Raw genomic sequence first — 16,166 nt, forward strand, 5'->3', positions numbered from 1 at the left:
CCCTAGCCTCCACCTACAGCCAACTCTCGCATTAAACCAAAACGAAACAACCCCTCCAGAAATAACCAACTCCAGCCAGAATTATAAAAAACAAAACCAAAACCACCAACATACACCTAGAATAACCAAACCAACCCACTTAACTTTAACCAAAAATTGAGAACGTGGAAGAGAAGTAGAGAACATTACCGGGGAATCTCTGATTTGGTAACCGTTCACTGGATTTGTTTGGGAATTTAGGGATGTAAGTCTATGTGAGGGGAATTGTCTTTTAAGAAATTTAGGGATTTGGTTTGGAGAATGAATGAGATTTAGGGTCTGAGTCGTCTGACAAGTATGTTTTAGGTTTTTAGTTGGGTTGGGCTTGATGATTTGGACTGGGCCGAGCTTTTAAGTTGTAATATTTGTATATTTAACGAGCTCTTAATAAGCTGTTCGATAACGCATATACTCGGCTCGTATTTGTTCGCGAACAAACTCGTGTTCGCCTCGATGGTTACCGAGCTCGAGCTCGAGTTCAAACACGTTTTCCAGTTAGGTAATAAAGCTCGGCTCGGCTCGATTCGTCAGAAAAAAAATTAAAACTCGGCTCGTTTACTTCAAAACTCGGCTCGACTCGGTTCGTGAACAGCCCTAATTTGATTATTATATCAATAAGAAAAGTGGACGAAGAGTAGCACTTTAAAATTGAGCAAAAGAGTTTAAGAGTCGCTGGAATCTTTTGGAGAAAAAATTACCATCCCCTCAAATTTCAAGTTTATTGGCACTATAAAATGCTGTATGAGATGCTCTAAAGAACTTGTTTTGTCTAAAAATTGATGCAACCAGCAGGAATATAACAACACTGCAATATCAATATCATATGAAGTATCTAAAATAGCTTCAATGTCCACTTCATTCAAAAGTTCACTTTGGATTGCTATTTAAGCAAATTCATCTAGCCGTTATGCGACATTGTTGTTCGTAAATATATAAATACAGAGCCCAAAATTGGGAGGGCAATCTTCTCGGGGGCTATGTGGCGCTCCTCTATAAACAAATTTATAAACTTTTTTCAATGATTAAAATATCAACTCCTGCTTTGTCAACATGAATGGCGTTCATTCCTTGAACAGAAACTAGACTCTCTGTGTAACCATAAATACCTACGAAAGGGAGGTACCAACGGCGGCAACTGTCAAAGAAATAGACGTGACTATCAAGATTGTTGACAGCATGAGTTTCAGAACTGAAACTAACTAATTTAAGTTGGTTTCTTGATCCAAATAATAAATCCCCACTCAAAAAGCAATTACATAAGTCGAAGTACATCCTTTCTGGCATGATGATTGGTCCAACCGTGTAGTTCTTCGTCCAAATACCACATCTTTCGTTGAAAACATAAAAGTCCACTGATCTGAAACTATGGTTAAAATTATTATAGTACATGAAAGCTAGGGTTTCCCTTAAATTCACCATAATCTTTTGTTTTTTGAGCTTGTTGATGAAACCAATGCCAGGCAACGACCTAAAAACCTCCTCTTGGACATCGAAGAACATAACATAATATTTTCCGGCGAAATCATTATACCAATAAGGACGTCCATGGACGATTGTAGGATTCGGAAAGGGTTCACCTCGCGAGAGGAACGTAGATTTGGCACTAGTTTTGGCCCAAGAACCGGCATTACACGAGTAGACATCAGCCACGAATGGGTGATCAGGCTTCATAGTAATGTACACAACTTTATAATCATTAGTTATAGGATCAAAACCAATGCCGAGCCTGAAATTATGTTTACTTTGAATACAAGTAGATCTTGCAGAAGGAGGAATAGGTATATTTTTATAGTGATTAATAGCAGGGTTCCATAATCCAATACATGATATTGAACTACTTGCATCACGATCGTAATTGTACACACAGACTAATCCGTGGACCGAACCACCAAGCTGAAATCTCGACGTTAAAGGATCATCGGACTGAGCATGAGGAATACACCGACAAATTAAGGCGCCGTTGTTGAGATTCATAGAGTAGAGAGTGAGATGTGATTTTATGAAATCAGGGTCGCCTGAGAGCAGAGAATTCCAGGATTTACAGACACATCGGAATCTGACCACTGATTTCACCGGTAATCTAGTAAGTATCTCGCTCCTGATTATTTCGTCAGGAAGATCCGGAACAACAGCAGAATTGTCACGGCTCAGAATACTACCCATTGATGCCTTTTGCAGCCTTTTTGTGTTACAACTTATGAGATTTTATTTACGTGGACAACCCTAAACTTAAAAGGAATATACGAGATGCAAAATTGGTTTCAAACTCTGATTTATTATAGGGGAATGGATTCCACTCCGCATTCTTTCGCACCAACTTAAATAATTTCGATTTGATTTATTGTTCCGCTCGTTAAAATTCGAAAAAATAATATTTTTTAAATATTTTTAATTATACTTACACCACAAAGTTTATATAAATTTACATATTATATTCTTAGTATATAATATACATAAGGGCATTTTAATTAAAAAATTTGGTAGTTATGGTACATGTTCTACCAATTTAATATAGGCGGTTAGATTTTTAAACAAATTAATAATAGTCGTTGGATCTAAAATAAAAAAATATTCTATAACCAACAATAGGTGTTCTAAATTGAATAGAATTTTCTATGCTTTCAATAATTTATACATGCTAAAAATTTTAAAAACTATTTCACTGTAAAAATTAATTAAAATCAAAATGAAATTCGATCAGTTGAAATAAACTATATATATTATTCATATGAGTTAAACAAATTATATATGTATCCGGCTTTACACAAAATAAAAATTAAACTAAATATAATTTATTGGATTTTGATACGTAGAATGAGTCTTGGGATAAAAAATTTAAATGTAAAATAAATGTGATTGAACCGGAATAAAACTTAGCATTTAAATTAAAAAGATAATTGCATTTCGTAGACACACGTGGAAACAACAATAATATTATACATTTGAATTGGTAATATTTTTTCAAATTTATATACCTTAAGTAAAAAAGTTCTAATTATATGCATCAGAGGTTTCTTATCCAAGATAGTTATAAGAACGAGATACAGGAGGGAAGGAGAAGGGGAAATAAGAACGAGAACACATAACAAGTAACACACATGGATCGGCAATATACATTTAGGCTTTTAGATAACTGAGTTGGGCTTAGATTAAATATTCGAATAATTGAGTTGTGCTTGACTTGGTTAGGTTGGGCCAACAATGTTTTTTTTTTTATTTATCGGCTAGTAGGGATGAGTAACGGTTCGTTTCGGGGCCGAGGAGCCCGCCCTTGATTTCTGAAACCTAATTCATTCCCTTAACATGTCCCGATTTCCGAATATGGCGCTATTTTACTCCCCGATCCCGGTCTTAAACGGGGATCTCCTGATAGTCGAGAATTCTACTCTCTCCGCCCCCACTGAGATATTTACGTTCAATATTTACACGTATTTCGAGAATTATATAAAGTATAATTTTTTAATATTTTTTTCAAAAAAATTTGAATAAAAGCTTAAAAATAAAAATTTTATTCAGAAAAAAAAATAAAAAAAAAATATAAAATTATACTTTAAACGAGTATTGAAAAGCGTGTTAAAAAGTGATGTAAAGAATTCACTACACCGAGAGAGTAATATTTTTAAGACATATTCATGGATAAATAAAAAAATGTGACTAGAGAATACAGATCAATGTTTTAAGGACACATTGTCCCTAGATGGAACCTTCGCTATCTCTACTAAGATCCTATGAAGAGCCTGAGGCTTGGAGAGAAAAGGCGAATGATCCGAGCCTTTGATCTGAAAAACCTTTTCGGGAGGGTTGGAGTTGATCATGAATTCCTGCAGAGCTAATGGAACTGCAAAATCTTCGTCTGTCTTTATGTAAAAACGCTGAATGGAACCATAGTTTGCTTCAGAAAGCGCGAGCTTGTGCATAATTGGTGCAAATGGCATTGGCCTCATGGACATTGATGCTAATATAGCATCCTGAAACAAAAGTACATTTGAATTTCAGGTTTTTTGCAACAGAAAACTGAGAACTGTGGTTCACTAGTACTCGTGAAAAGTGTTAACCTTAGCAGGGCTTTGATTGTATAACAAGTCTGTTAGTAATGTTTTGTCGAGGGAAATTGAAGTTGGAGGATGATCCTTCCCATTCGCGTATATGAACTTTTGAGCTTGTTGCATTACATCACTAGAGGGCTGCATGAAGATACTAAGTCAGTCAATCCAAAAGTTCTATTTTGTCTCGAATTTGATTGAATTCAAGAAATAAACCTGTTCTTGATAAGTAGCAAGGGTACTTTTTCCACTAGTTAGCATGGCTGCAGCAATATAAATGGCTTTCGAGACTTTGGAGGGAAACATTTCCATCACATACGAAACACAGGCACCACCAAAATCATGTCCAACCAATATTACCTGCACATAATGCAGTTGCTAGGTAAAACGTCTTAGAAGAGAAATCGACCAACAGTTCTGATTATTCCTACACATGTAGTGTCCGACAATTTGATATATTTTCAAACAATGAAATGGCATTTGAAAATGTGATTCTAATGTTTTTGCTGATATTTGCAGTGATCTGCAGAACCTGTTAGCCTGTTGGGTCATTTATCACGATTAACAACGATACTTTGAAGGATTACCTTATGGCCTTCACCGAGATTCTGAACAAAATCAACTAGAGGTTTCACATATTGAGCAAAACTGGTAATGCTGTTGGAGTCAGTGGAATCAATTCCGGAGCCAGTCAAATCGACAGCATCAACATCAAATCCAGCTTCTCTCAGAAGTGCCATACTTTTATACCAACACCAAGCTCCAAATCCACCTCCATGAACTAAAACAAAATGCTTAGTTTCAAGAACTTCAGTTGTTGAATCCTACAAAGTAAACATAAAGATTAAGGCTTAAGACACAAGGTACTTAAACATAATCATTTTTAGGTCAATTCCATGTTCAGCATAACTATAAAAACCTGAGTTTTAGTAAGCTGAGCATGAGTAAGATCCAAAGCTAAACTTGGCCTTGAACTTGAACTTCTTGGCAACTTATTCTGCTTCTTTGAAGATGATAATGGATACTGAACAGAGCTAGACCGATCAAATTGAGGTACAGAAGAACCATTCTGTTGCTGATGCTGCTTAAGAAGCAAAACTGCAGCAACAGCTTGTTGTCGAAGAAGATCATCATCAATGACCTCTTTCTTCACTGCAGCTGCAGCTGCAGCTGCTGCTGCTGATGGTCTTGGTGTAGTATCATTCTTTTCAATACTCGATCCTATAAACGATAAACGATTCTGAGACCATTTAGATTCCTTTTCTCTCCGTTCCTTGGGAGCAAAACATGTCAGTGAATTCCCCATAACACAACTTCAGCAAGAAAAGCACTTAAAAATTTAGCAGATTTCTGGTTTTAAAACAGAACCTAATGAAATTTTCCGTTTCCAAAAAATCAATCAGTGTTCTAAAAATCGCTAAACTCAACAAGCAAACGGCTTTACGCTTAATCCCGGTTTAAGATAAAATGGGAAATTATTGTTGTGCCAATATTAGCACATTCAAAAGTTGCTAAAGACTATAGGCAACTGCAAACACAGATGACATGGTTGAAAAAATGGAGGTTGGTTGAGAAAATATTAGCTGGCTTTGTATTAGTGGTCTCCATGAAGGTTAAGTCAACTTTCAAAAATAGATTATTCAAATTTGTAATATTAGATTGTGATATCAGAAGCATCCAATTATTACACAGAAACCAAACTGAACAAAAACTTGTGCTACATTATTTTCATTAATAATAAATGGACCACATCCACATGTTATAAAAGTTAACATAGATATTGTATATAGACAAGATATATTATGTAGCCGGCCTTAACAGACGTTTGTTGACTTAGAAACATTACTTGTACACATAGGTTATAAAATTTTTGAGTGCATATAATACATGTGTGATATGCCAAGGTAACACAATTCAATATAGATTACCTGAAGACTTTTTGAAAATGGTAAATTGTTCAGAGGGGATCCCCTAAACTTTCGAATGCATTTCATTGTTAAAAAATGAATACTCTGTTAATACTGTGTAATGATATCTCCCTCGCTCCTTTTACGGGATGTCTTGCAGGTACAAGATTTTCAAATATAATAGTCTAGTAGGTACCACTTTTCTCTTGGTAACAAAATTTCGTAGAATACTCATCACAGCCATTGTAGTCTAGTTCCCACAACTTTCAGATTTTAAAGGAGTCAACTTCTGATCAAAGCAGATATTATCAATAATTATAACATTGGATATATTGAACAAGAAAACATGTTAGAAGTTGTTTCTTCTTACAGGTAACAGTTGGTTTGTACAATTTGACTACTGATGCAATGAAATCAGTCCAGAGTCCAGACTAAACTTACACTGGTAAGACTAGGAATACATCAAAGAGGTGATTCATCTTCCAAGGTGAATTGAATAAAGTTATTTCTGTTGTAACAATCATTATATTGATATCATTATGGTTGATTTTGGTTGTTGGAAATTAGGGAGAAGTTTAAGCTGAGGAGTTTCCGCAAGCCGGTGAACACCCACTGCACTGCCTTGATGCGGCCCGATGATGTCACTTAAGCATTGAGGCTTGAAGTGATAAGTGCACTCCCTACTGATGCTTGGTTTGCTGCTCTATTACTTCCAAAGTTCTTTCTATTTGACTCCCTTGCTATTCTTGAGCCAAACTACAAAAGATACAAGGATACAAGCTTTAGATTATAAAGATCCTGCGTACAAAATTGATAACTAATTGCAAACTTCCATTAAAATGTGACAAGCTGACCAGTCAAATGGAACTTTTGTGGAAAAGTGCAGATTCCGAGTTACAAGAAATAATTAACACACCTGAATTGCTCTCTTAGGCAGAACAGCTGCTTCATGTAAACCAAGCAATTTTGCAACCTTAACAAATCACAAGTATGAAATGAGTTTTATGCTTAATCAGCATTTTCCATCAAGATGTTATAAAAATTTGAAATTCGAAAGCAAGGAGCAATGAAATTATTCAAAGGTTTAACATGCAACACTTAAGCAGATTAAATGACAAACTACATGTTTTTTGCACTCTTATTAAATGAATACCAGCTGATATAACGATATTAGTAGCATTTCATTAATGCATAATCGCTCTGAAGAAAGATTTAGCTATTGTTCTCGCTTTGTTACCAATATTTCTTTTAAAAACAAATGCTACTACCTACTAAGCAGTGTTTAGATTAAGATACGTAGAGATGCAGAAAAGGTCCTGCCACAGGTACTCAGTAACAGCATACTGCACATCTACTTTCTGCTCAATTATATACTAGTCAGTACTTACTATATCACCCAGCTAAAAATATTAGCAGCACGGCCTCTATTACTTAATGTATAGAAATAATTACTGACTATACCCAGTAACATAAACATTTGCATCTGCTGTCTTGTGATCTTTACGCTTTTTCTTGTTGCCAGCGACTAAAGGCCGTTCCCAAGTACAAATCTACAAGTTTGAAACTCATGGGAGAAATCCTTGCAACACAGAAGCAAAGTGCTCTTCAACATAGCATATTTCACATATTTTTATGAATTTATATGCATTACTAATAGGAATGTGGCACAAGTCACAAACATACACTGAAAGCATCATAATTTGCTATTTTACAAGGCATGTAAAAGAAAGCAATGCTAGAACCTAGAATCTTTGAAGTATATCACTTCCTCTACATTAAGGCAGGATACTGTTGATAAGTGGACTTGAGCTATGCCTCTATGAGAACTTTCAGAAGGGTTGTTATTCAGTTGTTTATTAAAGATTGGTATATCGAACTTGTTAATTTTTTTAATCAGACTAAAGAGAGAAGAAAGATGCAGAAATCATGATATGTAATGATAGATCAAAGCTTCTGTACTTGTAGGTGCAATAGAGCTAATTAAAGCTCCTCAATCTTCCTTAAGCTTACAAAACCACAAACTTTGGACATACAACATTCCCCAACTACAGCCACTATGTTAACCTAACAAATACGTAAGTTCAGATATGGATGAGTCCTCCTCTACTCCAGTATATTAAGCTAGCCTTATTTATTGAAGTTATCATAGATGTAGGATTACTGGACAGAAAGGTTTGAGACTGGCACACACCTCTCTAAGGATTTTTTTGTCACCAACTCCACTAGGTTGGTCAAGGTCAGCTATCTCCCATAGCGGAATATCAAGCAAAGTCCTTATCACATCCTCATCCAGAAAAGGAAACCTGGCCTAAAAAGAACGAGCAAGGCCATCATTAGCAAGAAAAGTACATCAAGAAATAGATTTTGGGATAATGGCAACTGGCAAGGCCAAAAGCACAATTATTTAATTTATTTATTTATCCAAAATACCTCCTTGCCATTATCAGCAATGCACCTATCATCTCTCCCCAAGTTTCTCTTCCAAATTCTTTGCATGTCCAATTTCAGTTCCTCGTGTAGCCTGGCCCAGCTGATAACAAGTGTTTGAAACCACCAAGAACGAGCAGAATTTGTTTTTAAAAAAACACAATTAATCACAAGTCTAAAAGATATAGATTATAAAAATCTTCACAATGAGCAAAAAATGGGGCGTATAACAAAAAAGGGTGTGAGCAACATGTTAACAAAGAATATGATGTGTTTCATGTTCTTCTTATTACAGTTACAAAAAGTTACAACCCTTCTTAAATCTCTACAAAAGGGAATTTATAACTACATACTACAAAAATACGGAAAGCATGAGATCAGATATAACTCTATCTTAGTCACAAATGGAATACCTGCCGCATCTGTACTTTGTTCTATGCCGACCATAGCCAGCACACTGTTCATCTGCACCAGAACCCACTAGAAGGATCCTAGCTTCTGATTTGTACTCAACACGATGATGCGCTACATCATTGTCAACTCCGATCATTTCATCTACCCAACCATTACCACCAGCTGCCAACCACAATGCTATACCAATATTAAGGTCCTGAAACAACAAGGTCAACCGAGCATCTCATGCACATGAGCCACAGAATCTACTAATAATAACCTTTTTAGGATGTTTTTCATTTACTGCCAACCACAATGCTATACCAATATTAAGGTCCTGAAACAACAAGGTCAACCGAGCATCTCATGCACATGAGCCACAGAATCTACTAATAATAACCTTTTTAGGATGTTTTTCATTTCAGATGAAACTTAATAATTGCTTGTAAATTTAAGACGGTACCATGTAGGTGTCGGCAGGATTTATAAGTGACATAACATGCTTTGTCTCTGAGGTTAAGCTCGACAAATTAGCATCAATCTCTACTAGCTTCCAGCTGAAACCTTGCACCATCAACCTTGTTAGAAACACACATGCATAATGAAAATGAAGCAAATTGTCAAAGTAGGTGCCCACGTCAGTGGTGGTGGAGGTGGAGCTCTTATAAAACTGTAACTAACAGATTTATCAGATGAATATAATTGTGCAGATTAAAATAAGACTCAAATGTTTCTCCTTATAAGTTGTAAAACAGAGGCTCATTTTATGTTGGACCAAATTTTTTCAGCAGAACAAAGCTACCTTCTCAATGGCGCAACCCTACGAAGTTCCTTCAACCCTGTCCTGGAAGAGATTCTATCAGGAGCAAACTGGCCATCAAAGCTTACATTAAGCAGATCAATTTCGTCTGCCAAAAGCAATATAATAAAAATAAAAACGGAAAAACACAAATCCTAAAAAGTAAAAAAAAAAAAAAAAAGTAACAAGAGAAACCAATTACATTTGGCATCTAAGCACTCATCAAGTAGAGCAGCAAGAATCATAGAATCTAATCCACCAGAGAAAAGCACTGCAACTGGAGCATTACTTACTGCCTGCAGATCCAAGACATGGAACTTTAAAAGAAAAATAATAATTCTGAGGTTGCTAAAGATCTACTATTTAGTTTATTAGACAGTACCATCAAACTTGAACACTGCTCACTACAGGTATAAAGTAAGACTACTAGATATATGTACATTGTTTGACCAAGTACAAAAAAGACAATGGAATACTAAAAAGGGGTCGTTTCTTTCTTTCATCAACTACCTACAATATGAACATTGCACCAATTATTGGTAAGTCTCAAACCTGACAGTAGTGATTCAAGATAGTGCGTCTCGTAACTGATTTTCTTAAAGCAGTCAGCACAGCTACAGCATATGATAAGGAAAGTGAGGCCTGTGTGTTTCCTGCAATATCATGCAATACTTCTGTAATGAACTTGCGAATTTGTCTCTCAGAATACAATATTAAACACTGCTAGATATCAGCATAGCAGAACGGTATACAATCAAAGCACATATAGTAAAAAATGCAGCTTTACTGCATTACTGTATGATAATCACCTATGTCCACAGTCATGTTCACCAAACAGGCTGACTGCATATCCTGACTGCTATAACCGTTTAATTTCTCAGTTACGGGTGCCACAGAAGATCTCTCCCACTTGACCAGTTCATGTAGCATGAGATCAGTCCAGTCATGATTTCTAACTTCACCAACCAGATGTTTATCCGTATCTAAATCCTGAATAGATACACTGTAAACTCCACATGGAAGCTCTTCCCAAAAACATGATTCAGTGATTTCACTATAATTTCCAGAATCTGTGAGCAGATAGAAGAACATCTGTCAGAAATTTAGTTCAAAATATAGACTTAAAGAACCATTACAGTCTCTTATGCATTGGAAAGATTTTGTCAGCTTCAACGGAAGAATATATAATCATATCATAATTAGAAAGCTAGAGTTGGCGACAGACGGATGAAAGAATCGGAAAAACAGGAAACAGATTATTATAAACATGGAAGTCAAAAGTTCAAGCAATAAAACAATGCAATTGTTCTTGTATACCGGTGCCAGAATAGCGTCCAGCGGGACATACCAGAATTCTTGCAAATGGAAGAAACTGGTGATACAGAAGATAATAGAAGCCTGGAGTCCCTTGAATTTGGCCAGTGAACGAGCAGGCTACGTCTTCCAAATGCATCTTTCCCGAACCAAATGGTCTTTGAACTTTCCTGCAGATGAAAGGGCAAGAAAACTTCAAGCTAGATATATAAAACTACACGGACTCCATTGCTAAGGATTTGCATCCAGAAACTTACCAATCAAAGTTACCTGCCAATAAATTAATGCCCATGGGCCCTTAATTGCTGAAAGAAGTTCTGGAACAGAATTTAACCCTTCTCCATTACAAGAACATTCTTTTGCATGATTGTGAGATTTACAGGAGCTGCATTTTCCTAGTGATTCCATAAGAACTTCTGCATCATTGCTATCCCTACTAACCTGAACTCCACCGAAAATTTCACCTGTGCAAGTAGATTATTTCAAGATGGTAAGAATTTTTTGACAAAAGAATGCAGCCACTCACATTTCCATTATCATCATAAATTCTGTGGAATTGAAAAGCAGATGACCGCGCTTCTACTTCCTTTTAGTTACACAATGTACAATTATGCCCACATACCTGAAAAAAATCACAATTTCAGCCACAGTTCATCAATAAATTAAACTAGGCAACAATAGGAATAATTAAAAGGCAAGGGCTAGATGAACATGACAAAACCATTACTTGATTCTTTGGATCTTTTGTAAATTCCCATTTTTCGCAAAATGAATTATAATTTCAAAAAAAAACTTAATTGAATTATTAAACTAGATTTTTTTAATTATTAATTAGCATGTAAAATATGATACTTTTCGATACTTTAAGAATTAGAATTACGTAACTCGGTGTGTTCACCTTTTCTACTGGGGAAACTCAACTTACACTTTAGCATGCAGAGGGACCTACACCAACGGAAGGCCAGTAACTATTTCTTACATAAGGACATGTTATGATAGTTTAACCCGAGTTGTGTTCTAATTAAGAGGATCATGCGGACAGACACATCTATAAGTTACGGAATAGTCTATGCAATTGTACAAGGATATGATTTATGCCTCTCATGTATTATTCTAAAAAAATCATATTTCTATATCAGCAATGCTAGGTGTCCCAATATAGAACCTAAATTAGTTCCTAATGCCATGTGGTGAATTATGATTTGTTTGCAAAAAGCAGGAGGGGCATTATGTTTATTAGTAATAAAATCAATCAAAACTTATCAATTGCCGAAGAGATATTTGGGATCCATTAATGCCTTCAAAATTATTCTTTCTATATACATAAAAATGTCTATGACCCCCTATTTAGCATAGTTACTTGTAGGGTTTCTAGCTCATTCATTTACTTTCATGCTCTTCAGAAAATTAGCAAATTGGTGTAAGAGTTGGCTAGTGCATGACGTAGGGAGATCAGAAGTTGCACTTACGTTATATCTTGACTGTTTGATGCAGGACAAGAAGGAACAACAAGGATAACTATATAAATACAAGGAAAATATAGACAATGGTGGATTAATCATAGAAAATTTGCACCTAAGGTTATCCCACCACAGAAGAACCACTACTCTTGGAATATTTCTCAACCAAAGGGAAGAATTTGTGTAGATCGCAACCCATAACAAGAGAAAAAAAAATTATTGTCTTTTAATATTAATATATTACATATCCTAAACGAGTAAATCTCTGAACTTTCCACCAGGTAAAATCTCAACAATAAAGAAAACATATCCATTTCTTTTAGAATATTATCTAACATGCATATATATATCTAGATATATTTATAACCTCTTTATAAATTACATTCTAAACCTATTCCTAACTTATAGCATAAAATACAAACTAATATTAAATTCTTTGTTCAGCTTTTACAGTTATATTATAGGACATTCGTATGTCCAACTCATAGACTATGTTAATATCTTTACAAATATTCTAGTTTGTATCTTACCTATGTAGCATCACGCATTTCGAAAATTGTTTAATAATGTCAAGTATAGAGGGCAGTAAACGTGCCACCCTAAACTTGCATAAGGTTTGATACAGTGACATAGAAAAAATTAAAAAGATCAAAACTTCAACAACACTATCTACATAACATAACACAAGTAAGGTTTAGTGACACTATAAAATTAAAAAAGATCGAAACGTTAACCGTGCAATATACAATTAACACAACTAAAACACAAAAAGATGGAAACTTTAACTAAACTAATGCTTGATAACACGACCCTATAAAATTAAAAAGATCGAAACTTTAACCATGCAATATACATTTAACACAATTAAAACACAAAAAGATCGGAACTTTAACTAAACCAGGGCTTAAAAGTGTGACCCTGTAAAATTAAAAAAGATCGAAACTTTAACCATGATATATAAAATTAACACAACTAAAACATCGAAATGTGCCAAAAAGCATACCATTATAAACAAGAACATTCCCACTCGAATCAACCAAAGGCTGCGTAATAGGTGTACTTCCTCTAAGTTGCAATGTAGCACCAATAAACTCCAATTTCCCGCAACCCCTTTTCTCAATTTCATCCGAAACAACACTTTGACTATCCAAATCACTAGGCCATAAAAACACATTCTTGGTTCCTAAACTATCAGGACCCCTTCTCCTAAGAGCTGCTTTTGTATCATCTACATCAACATTCACCTGTGCCCACATAAATATTTTCATAAATCCTCACATGATTAACATTGCAATTACAATTAAATCTCGATAAATAAATACCCTTGGGACCGAAATATTTTATTCATTAACCAAGATTATTCATTTATCGGGGTCAAAAAGACACGTCTCTCTATTATGTTGGACCGGAAAAAGATACTTAATTGCCGAGATTATTTGTCTATCGAATATTCATTTATCGAGGTTCTGCCGTGGTATCAAGAATGAAACACAAGTACATAACTATGCATACATAAACATGTAACTATGCTTTTGTATAATCTATACCAACATAAACTTGAGCCCACATAAATATTTTAGCATATAAACACATATATACATCACATTGCAAGAAATATCAAGAATTAACACATAAAGTTCATAACTTTGCATATATAAAACATGTAAGTATAGAAAGAATGGTACCTGGTTTGAAGGGTTTTCAAGAAAAGTGGTGAGATGGGGTTGTATGTGTGATAAATCTATGTGTATTCCAGAGATAAACAGAGCAATTCCACACATTTTTTTTTGTGATTCTTGATGAACCCTAATAATTGTTATGAATTTAAGGGGTTTTAATGTTAGTCCATTATTATATTTATATAAGTTAATGCTTTTTTATTTCATAAGCTTGCCTCCGTAGCATAGTGGTAGTGCGTTCCCTTCGTAAGGGAAAGGTCGTGAGTTCGATCCTCACCGTGGGCTGTGTTTTTGACCTGTTTGTTGGACAGGATCCTAGTACGTGAATAGGGGTGATCAACAGGTCATAACCGGGTCAAAATCCAAATCTGACCCAATCTGACCCGTTCATATGTAAGAACCGAATCGAAAGAACCAAGTTTATATTTTATTTCATATTTATTTATTTTGCATATTACTTTATATTCTAACTATTTAAATTTTGACTAGTTTTAATTATTTATTAAGGGTAACTTAGTAAAAGAATATTTTTATTAGTGATGGATCATTTTGAATTCGATTACTTTCTAATATTTAAGAAGAAAAATATTTATAAAATATTCAAAACTCCATATATATTTAAAGAAACGAGTAATACAATAAAAATCATATTTTTCTTAAAATTTATTATAATATTATAAATAAGAAAACATAATACAAAATATATATACATATATTTATATTTATTTTTGTATTTATTCATTTATATATGGTTCGGTTCAGTTCTTACGGTTCCAGTATGTTAAGAACCGAACCGAACCAAAAACCGAAGTTTCTAGAAAAACAAGAACCGAACCAGAACCAAATTCGTTACGAACCGAACCAAAACTGCAATTTTTGATCAGTTCAATTCGATTCTCGGTTCTAAATCGGAAAATGCTCACTCCTTCACATGACTAACGTAAACCCCATTTTAGCCCCCGTATTGCAACGAGGCTACTTTCTCCAACCCCCTAATTTCTTGCAACTTGAGTCCCCGTTAATTTTTTCCTTCAATATTTTCGAAAATATATTATAAGATTTGTGAGTAAGACTCAAATTCGAGCTCGAACTTATTTAACTGACCTCGGCTCAACTCAAACTCTTACGAGCATAGCTAGAACTTGAGCAGCTCGGCTCGAATTAACTGAACTACATTTGAGCTCGTATATGAGCTGAACCCGAACACAAGTTCAAGTTCTTGTTGTTCAACAAGTCGCGGCGTATGACAGAACTCGATTAGAACTCGTCTCGAAACTCGAAAATTCGACTAGGGTCAAACTCAAACTCGTTTATAGTTTACGTATATAATTAATTTTATGTTTTATAAATTGGATTTTAATTAAATTCTAATATTTTTTTATTTTTTTAAGTGTTGAGCTCGCGAGTCAACCCGGCTCGACTCGTTTAAACTCGACTCGTTAAGCTCGTGAATAAACCCGACTCATATGTTAAATAAGTCGAGTTCGGTCACAAATTTCAGTTTGTTTAACTTAAAAAATGGTTCAATTCGTTTAAAAAAGAAAATTCGAACTCGTTTATCAAATAGGTCGCCTTGAGTATGCCAAAATGAATTTATTTATTCAATCTATGTATGGTTATAAAAATCGGCCGATTTTTAAAAAACACCAATAAATCGCTCAAAAATTGGTCAAAAATATTTGTCCGATTTAATCGATTTTCGATAAATCATCGATAAATTATTCAATTTTTAAAATATCATCCGATAAATCACAAATCAATATCTCAACCAAATAATTCCGATTTCCGAAATATGTAACCATATATCTATCCTTAAAAAAGGAATTCATTATACTATTAAATGAACTCGATTATTTAATTTCACGTTAACAATGCCATGGTTACCACGTGTTAAGTGCTCGCTATGACATGTGAGAGAACAGTAAACAAATGAACATTTTGTTAATAAATGGGAACTCAAATTCGATCACCTATCTCGATTATTTTGTGTGTAATAATGAAAAAAGGTTGCATTGTATGCATTTTGATAAGTTTAACAAAATCAGGCTGAGTTTTATAGTTGAATAAGATAAGATCTCTATTTGTGTCATTAAGAGCGAAATCTC

General features: G+C 34.6%; 3 protein-coding genes and 1 non-coding gene across 7 annotated transcripts; 1 reads left to right on the forward strand and 3 right to left on the reverse strand.

The window, feature by feature from the left end:
• Nucleotides 1-1,041: 1,041 nt before the first annotated feature.
• On the reverse strand, nucleotides 1,042-2,202 carry LOC141680868 (F-box/kelch-repeat protein At3g23880-like). Its single transcript, XM_074486969.1, has one exon. It carries the CDS (start codon nucleotides 2,200-2,202, stop codon nucleotides 1,042-1,044), a length of 1,161 nt encoding a protein of 386 aa, XP_074343070.1.
• A 1,423-nt stretch (nucleotides 2,203-3,625) lies between these two features.
• LOC141679279 (putative methylesterase 11, chloroplastic) lies at nucleotides 3,626-5,723 on the reverse strand. Its single transcript, XM_074485782.1, has 5 exons — nucleotides 5,002-5,723; nucleotides 4,670-4,906; nucleotides 4,299-4,442; nucleotides 4,095-4,223; nucleotides 3,626-4,007 (listed from the first exon to the last, which is right to left on the reverse strand). Exons 1-5 carry the CDS (start codon nucleotides 5,386-5,388, stop codon nucleotides 3,708-3,710), a joined length of 1,197 nt encoding a protein of 398 aa, XP_074341883.1. The 5' UTR covers nucleotides 5,389-5,723; the 3' UTR covers nucleotides 3,626-3,707.
• Nucleotides 5,724-6,294: 571 nt separating this feature from the next.
• Nucleotides 6,295-14,181, reverse strand: LOC141678790 (uncharacterized). Of its 4 annotated transcripts, XR_012557909.1 has the most exons (15): nucleotides 14,068-14,181; nucleotides 13,386-13,626; nucleotides 11,193-11,386; nucleotides 10,957-11,092; nucleotides 10,418-10,678; nucleotides 10,161-10,261; nucleotides 9,811-9,904; nucleotides 9,612-9,717; nucleotides 9,273-9,366; nucleotides 8,830-9,026; nucleotides 8,420-8,519; nucleotides 8,181-8,297; nucleotides 7,451-7,568; nucleotides 6,906-6,962; nucleotides 6,667-6,745 (listed from the first exon to the last, which is right to left on the reverse strand). XR_012557909.1 is itself a non-coding variant. In XM_074485183.1 (14 exons), exons 1-14 carry the CDS (start codon nucleotides 14,161-14,163, stop codon nucleotides 6,635-6,637), a joined length of 1,905 nt encoding a protein of 634 aa, XP_074341284.1. In that variant the 5' UTR covers nucleotides 14,164-14,181; the 3' UTR covers nucleotides 6,295-6,634. The 4 variants fall into 4 exon arrangements, 1 of the variants encoding a protein (XP_074341284.1); XM_074485183.1 differs by lacking the exon at nucleotides 7,451-7,568 and having other exon boundaries at nucleotides 6,295-6,745; XR_012557910.1 differs by lacking the exons at nucleotides 6,667-6,745; nucleotides 7,451-7,568 and having other exon boundaries at nucleotides 8,181-8,292.
• A 93-nt stretch (nucleotides 14,182-14,274) lies between these two features.
• Nucleotides 14,275-14,346, forward strand: TRNAT-CGU (transfer RNA threonine (anticodon CGU)). The gene has a single exon. It is a non-coding gene; the product is annotated as a tRNA-Thr (tRNA).
• The last annotated feature ends 1,820 nt before the right edge of the window (nucleotides 14,347-16,166 follow it).

The sequence above is a fragment of the Apium graveolens genome, chromosome 8 (assembly GCF_009905375.1).
Source record: "Apium graveolens cultivar Ventura chromosome 8, ASM990537v1, whole genome shotgun sequence".
Lineage (NCBI taxonomy): Eukaryota > Viridiplantae > Streptophyta > Magnoliopsida > Apiales > Apiaceae > Apium > Apium graveolens.

What these genes read in the sequence shown, in the direction of transcription:
- LOC141680868 (XM_074486969.1), bottom strand. Translation starts at nt 2,202, where the DNA reads ATGGGTAGTATTCTGAGCCGTGACAATTCTGCTGTTGTTCCGGATCTT.
- LOC141679279 (XM_074485782.1), bottom strand. Translation starts at nt 5,388, where the DNA reads ATGGGGAATTCACTGACATGTTTTGCTCCCAAGGAACGGAGAGAAAAG. An exon ending in TTGCTACTTATCAAGAACAG is followed by an intron (nt 4,224 to 4,298) that starts GTTTATTTCTTG and finishes ATCTTCATGCAG; the next exon opens with CCCTCTAGTGATGTAATGCA. An exon ending in ACAATCAAAGCCCTGCTAAG is followed by an intron (nt 4,008 to 4,094) that starts GTTAACACTTTT and finishes CTTTTGTTTCAG; the next exon opens with GATGCTATATTAGCATCAAT.
- LOC141678790 (XM_074485183.1), bottom strand. Translation starts at nt 14,163, where the DNA reads ATGTGTGGAATTGCTCTGTTTATCTCTGGAATACACATAGATTTATCA. An exon ending in TCTTGAATCACTACTGTCAG is followed by an intron (nt 9,905 to 10,160) that starts GTTTGAGACTTA and finishes TTGGATCTGCAG; the next exon opens with GCAGTAAGTAATGCTCCAGT. An exon ending in TGAGTGCTTAGATGCCAAAT is followed by an intron (nt 9,718 to 9,810) that starts GTAATTGGTTTC and finishes TGCTTTTGGCAG; the next exon opens with ACGAAATTGATCTGCTTAAT.